The sequence below is a fragment of the Corticium candelabrum genome, chromosome 2, assembly GCF_963422355.1.
Source record: "Corticium candelabrum chromosome 2, ooCorCand1.1, whole genome shotgun sequence".
In the NCBI taxonomy this organism is placed as follows: domain Eukaryota; kingdom Metazoa; phylum Porifera; class Homoscleromorpha; order Homosclerophorida; family Plakinidae; genus Corticium; species Corticium candelabrum.
In genome coordinates this window covers 9,151,772-9,157,935 of record NC_085086.1, presented here as the reverse complement: position 1 = coordinate 9,157,935, position 6,164 = coordinate 9,151,772, and the positions used below count along the sequence as shown (strand labels likewise).

Here is a 6,164-nt window from a genome sequence, read left to right as displayed (position 1 = left end):
GTCTGTCTGTCTGTCTGTCTGTCTGTCTGTCTGTCTGTCTGTCTGTCTGTCTGCCTGTCTGTCTGTCTGTCTATCTGTGTGTGTGTGTGTGTGTGTGTGTGTGTGTGTGTGTGTGTGTGTGTGTGCGTGTGTGTGTGTGTAGTTATCGAAAACTCTTTCATGCAAGTAGGCACCATGCAATTTTAAGTTAACGTATAGAGCTTACAGTGGTGGGCCTTTTAGTAGATTGACGATGTCGCAGTTTCACAGACACTCTTCTACTAGACCTTCTCTGTATAAAACAACAATTGACACAACTGTTTAAAATTTAATTAATATTAATTAATTAATTAATTAATATTAAATAATTAACTCAGAGACACTACAATAATTTGGAGTATGCGCAGATTCTATTAGCTTTCAATCCGCGTCGGGCTGTACACAGTTTCCTACAGATAAGAGATGCAGAGACAGACATGCGAACTGCACTAACCCTTTGAAGTGGACGTCCTCGCAGTTTCGGTTCTTGGTCTGCGCTTTCTTCTTGTTTTTCAGCGCCTTCTTGTTTTGCAGTGGTTTCTTCTTGTTTTTCAGAGTTTGCTTCGTCTGTTTCTGGTTTCTTCTTCAGCTCGTCTGGAATCTCTTCGTAGATTCCGTCTGCTTCATCTCCTTCAGCTGCTGCTTTCGCGTCTTCCTGCCAAATAACAATAATTAACAAATATGAAACGCTTTTAATTAATTAATTTCTTGTAACAAGTTAGAAAAACTGCATGCATGCACAACAACTATAGATAGCTATATATACACAGCTAGTCTACATTCTGAGCATGAATGCTTCAACGAGTAGATCAATCCCTTCCAACGCTTTAGGTCTAACTAGCAGACAAGCCTTGCAAGGCGCATGTTTGTCAGACAAAGAGAAAGACAATAACTAAACAGACAAAACCCAGGGAGACACAACGATGAAACAAGGGAAATCTGGACAAGTAGACCGGTACTGCTTGGTGAAAACATATAGACACAAGAAACTGCGAACTACTATACGAAGGGCAACCACAAGCAAGAAACATCCAACACTGACTGTCAGAATACAATCTAGAGCTAAACATGCGTGCAGGCACGTGCCAACACAAGCACCTTACCATTTCTTGCTCCTTCATTTTCTGTTTAACTGCTTTTCTTGTCTCTTCATCTTTCTTCTGTTCACGTATAAAACGAGTACGTTAGACAATAAAACCAACAGTTATCCATGCACTCAAATCTGCCCGATAGTTTCTATACAAATCAAAACAGAAACGACTGAACGTCTGATACACAAGAAGTGAGGGTGGAAACAGTCGTGAAATGTAGAATTTTGCTGTACATTGCCACAGTCACCTTGCTTTGTTGCAGACTACAATCTTTACTCGCATGCATACCAATGGTATATTTATATCCTAAGGTAACGGTTAGAGTTGTGAGAGTTTTCTAGAGTTGTGACTGTTTCTTAGAGTTGTGAGGGTTAGAGTTATAGAGTTGTGGAAGTTAGCTCTCATAACTGTAGCCCTTAAGTGCTAGAGTTTTGAATGTTAGGGTTAGAGTTGTGAGGGTTAGGGCTACAGTTGTGAGTGTTAGCCTTCAGAACTCTAACCCTAATCTTCGAATCTAACCCTAACCTTCACAACTCTAACTCTAACCTTCACAACTCTAACTCTAACCCTCACAACTCTAGCCTTATTAGCCCTCACAAATTTAACTCTAACCCTCACAACTCTAACCCTAACAATGAGTTCTCTAGCCTTAACCCTCACAACTCCACCCCTAACCCTCACAACTCCACCCCTAACCCTCACAACTCCACCCCTAACCCTCACAACTCTAGCCCTAACTCTCAGAACTATAACCCTAACTCTCACACAACTCTAACTCTATAACCATCACAAATCTCACTATGACCCTCACAACTGCCCCAACTCTCACTACTCTAACCCTAACTCTCACAACTCTAACCCTCACAACTCTAACTATAACCATCACAACTCTAACCATAACCCTCACAACTCCCACCCTAACGTTCACAACTCTAATTCTAACCCTCACAACTATAACTCTAACCATCACAACTCTGACCATAACCCTCACAGCTCCCACCCTAACGTTCAAAACTCTAACTCTAATTAACCCTCACGACTCTGACCTCAACACTCACTACTCTAACCCTAATAGCCCTCTCAGCTCTAACCCTAACCCTCACAACTCTAACCCTAACCCTCACAACTCTGACCCTCACCCTCACAACTCTAACTCTAACCCTCACAACTCTAACTCTAATCCTAACCCTCACAACGATAACTCTAACTAACTCTCACAACTCTAACCATAACCCTCACAACCCTCAAGCCTAACCTTCACAAATCTGACCGTCACAACTAACTCTAGCCATACAGTTAGAGTTGTGAGGCTTATGGCAAACATGGTAAACGTTATACAGAACCGTTGATAATAATGTATTTCGTCTGTTTACTATAAACAGTTCTTTCCCCTCTCTGTCTATTAATAAGTACACAACTGACTGATTGAAACCCATTCTGTAAGCTTAGAAGTCCAGAAGTAATTTATCTCTTACTTGAAACACATCAAAGGCAATCTGAAACGCCTGTGCAACAGTCAGGGTAATGGTGCTTGCCTAGAGAAAAAACAAATACCACAAAATTAGACCACAGTCCAGAACACTTATATAGTATGGACATATGTATGCTCATTGATTTCAAACCTCGCGCTTCGAGTTGCACTGAAATACATGGAGGAGGAGCTTCTTGGTCGTTTTGTCACGAGCAATGAAGCAAAAGAGTCTCTTCCGTATGCGATCAATCATGGTCCAAGATATCCTGTAGATGTGCACGAACGCCATTGGATGGCTCTAAGCAAAAATTATTTAAATTTTTATATATCCGGATAATATATGCAAACTCGTCTAATTAATCTCAGATAATCTGATGTGTATCAGCAACATGGAAAAGCAACCATTAGAAGTAGCAATTGCTTCATAACTCTAGCTGCCACAGAGTGCATTATGCATACAATCGTATATGATAGATGTCATTTACACATAACTCATGACATGTACAATTATTAGCCAGGTTGCCAACCAGCTTTAGTAGTTGCCAACACGTACTGTGAAATCTCATGTTTTGAACACGATTTCTTAGCTTACTTTACAACTGCTAGATGTATTCATATCGGCAGCAGCAGTTTCAACTTTTTGTTTACTTACTTGTGTGTGTGTGTGTGTGTGTGTGTGTGTGTGTGTGTGTGTGTGTGTGTGCAGGGCATAATTTATCCGGTATCGCATCGCAGTTTGCGAATCAATTTTTGTGTGTTGGAAACAAAGTCAGCAACGTGTCGCACAAACTGCGATGCGGAATCAGAATGCCCATCCAAGTACAGTAGGAGTCTAACTAAAACCCTCATATGGTGCATCCTTGCATAGCAAAGTGGCGAGAAGATACTATATATAATATACTATTATATCTTTATTCAATTATGAACCATCTGTACTTGAGTGGTCATGCTGTGCAATACATAAAGCACATTAGCAAAACACATGCTAAAACTATCACCTCATTAGCAGAGGGATGGGCAACAGAAACAGAAACTTTAAACAAGATAGCTATTGAGACTTCCACTGTAACGATGTAACAAGGTAACAAAAGGAACAAAAGTAAGTAACAGTGTAGTCAATGTACTTGCACTTTTATATCGTAGCTAATGTAGAAGGTCACTACCAACTAAAATAACAAACAATCATGCAATGTGTAGTTGCATGGGACCTTTCCAATGTAACGGTCAACACAAACAGCACTGTCACAGAAACACGGGAAATTTGGCAATTCAACCGTCTAGCTACATTGTCATGTCATCTGCAAGGTCATTCCGCTGACTTGCCTTTCGCCATTACTGACTTAGGCTCGGTTCATCGTATCCTTGAAAATTTGAAGACTGACAACCCTGAAGTGCCATCAGAGCTGTCGCAGTTTATTGCAGCCGCAGAGAAAGATGACCAGCTGCATTTTCAAAACATAAAGCTGTCAGGCGTACAGCCAAACGTACTTAGTGCATTCATGATGTGGAGATCACTTTACACCGAAGCTATTGGGAAATGCATTCACAATCGTTTTGATGATTTACAACAGGGATTTTTAGAGCTGTTTGTCTCCTTGACACAAATCTGTGGCCGACTGACCGAGATGATCTTGCAGCCTTTGGTGTAGCTGATGTGTCTCTTGTTGTAGAGCACTTCCGTTGTCTTCTACTAAAGAACAACGTATTGCAGGATGGGGTAATGACAGACTGGACCTTCTTCAAGATGTACTGGATCGATAACTTGCGACACCATCCAAATAATACTGTATGGTTACTGCTTCTGTCTCAGTACAAAGAGAAATTTCCAAACTTTGTGTAATTGGTGTGCATACTGCTGGTGTTTCCAGTCAGCAATGTCATAGTGGAGCGTGGTTTCAGTGCTATGAGGAGGACAAAAAGTGACTGGCGGTTAAGTCTTAGTGAAGATACCTTAGATCACTTGATGAGGATTAGCGTTGATGGTCCGCCATTGGCACAGTTTGACCCTACACTTGCAGTCTAACGGTTCTTCAGCACTCCAAAAAGGCCACAGGCTCAGCCATACAGTTTAAAAACCAAAAGTTAATGAATAGCATATTTTGCTTCTAAAATTTGCACGGGCAGGGTGCCGCTGGGTACTATTCAAGTAACTTTGTTTCCATTTAGCTAAAGGGAATTGTGTTATATTAACAAATTTAATAGTATCATCACTATTCACAGTTTAGCACTGACTGTGAACTTACGCCTGTAGACTAGAAAAGCATGAACTGCCTGGGTATTTAATTAATTAATTAATTGCTTTGTTTTGCAAAAATATGGTTGCGACGCAATTTTGTAATACTGCTACTCAATTTGCAATTTGTGTAGCAATACCGCTAAGCAAAAAAAGAAAAAGTAAATTATGCCCTGGTGTGTGTGTGTGTGTGAGTGTGTGTGTGTGTGTTTGTGTGTGTGTGTGTGTGTGTGTGTGTGTGTGTGTGTGTGTGTGTGTGTGTGTGTGTGTGTGTGTGTGTGTGTGTGTGTGTGTGTACAGACCATTAGACATTGCTGTATTGATCCTCCACATGCAAGTGTGTTTACCAAAACATCAGGCAATGCAACATGCTAAGTGATCCCTCAAAAAATTGAATTTTTCAAGTCATGCCCTCCAAATTCTAAGGCAAGGCATTAATTGTCATTATGCAACTATCAGAGCCGTCTATGTATGCACGTGTACGGCTCCCGCATATTAGCCTCGCGTACCCAGACCTTGCCACCGCGTCAAACTTCTGGGAAAGTTGAGATGTGAGTGTACGCGAGAGCCTTACTTGGTCAAAGTCTTCACCTTTAATTTTCAGACCGTTAGCAGTCACAACGAGCGTCTCTTTCTGAATGTTTTTCTTTTGCTGCACGCAAAGGAAAAGAGACAAACCGTTGAGACGCATAAACCAACTGCGAAAAATACTGAAAAAATTGCGGCTCCTACCATCAACCGATGGATGATCTCCGCGGAGTTCTGCCGGCCTGTTGGCTCGGTCACCTCGCTGTACCCCAAATACTATCAAAAGAAAAAGCATTAGAAGAGACAAAGGCCGGAGTTGTAGCGCACTTTAGAGTGTAGTCTCGGAGCTTAGCAGTACGCGTGGCGAATGCGAGAGACCCTAATGCGCTACAAATTCGGCAGACAATGTAGGCGTGGATTATTTATAAATGCACGCCCAAAAGGTGTGGCTAATTGAGCAAGGTGCTAGGAGCCTGCTCACAAGCTACAAGAAATGATGAGCACACTATACTTCGATGAAGAATTCAATGCCGTCGAAGAAGTCTTCTTTGGCGTGCAGCCACTCCTGCAGACTTTCCTCTTTCTTCGTCCGGCGTGTGTCTGCCTCTTTGTGTCGCGTGGCCTCCGGATCGTGAGCGACTTTGAATCCCTTTCGTCCGAATGGCATCGTGCAATGACGCAAGGACTTGCAACTCTGCTCCTTGAGTAAAATAAGTCACGTGAACAGCAGAAGTCACGTGAAACAATTTAGTCACGTGAGTTTCATAAGTCACGTGAAACAATTTAGTCACGTGAGCGTCATAAGTCACGTGAGTTTGTTGTA

The 6,164-nt window shown here is 41.8% G+C and overlaps 1 protein-coding gene across 1 annotated transcript in view; it reads right to left on the bottom strand.

Annotated features, from left to right (window-relative positions):
* The window catches only part of LOC134198450 (low density lipoprotein receptor adapter protein 1-like), a 9,395-nt gene extending 3,335 nt beyond the window's left edge, over positions 1–6,060 (bottom strand). Inside the window, exons 1-8 of the mRNA XM_062667855.1 lie at positions 5,853–6,060; positions 5,546–5,617; positions 5,388–5,465; positions 2,732–2,878; positions 2,585–2,644; positions 1,122–1,178; positions 473–673; positions 206–271 (exon numbers count right to left, since the gene is read on the bottom strand). Of these exons, the coding sequence (XP_062523839.1) occupies positions 206–271; positions 473–673; positions 1,122–1,178; positions 2,585–2,644; positions 2,732–2,878; positions 5,388–5,465; positions 5,546–5,617; positions 5,853–6,008 (837 nt within the window). The 5' untranslated portion in view covers positions 6,009–6,060. The remainder of the gene's footprint in view (positions 1–205; positions 272–472; positions 674–1,121; positions 1,179–2,584; positions 2,645–2,731; positions 2,879–5,387; positions 5,466–5,545; positions 5,618–5,852) is intronic.
* Between the last annotated feature and the right edge of the window lie 104 nt (positions 6,061–6,164).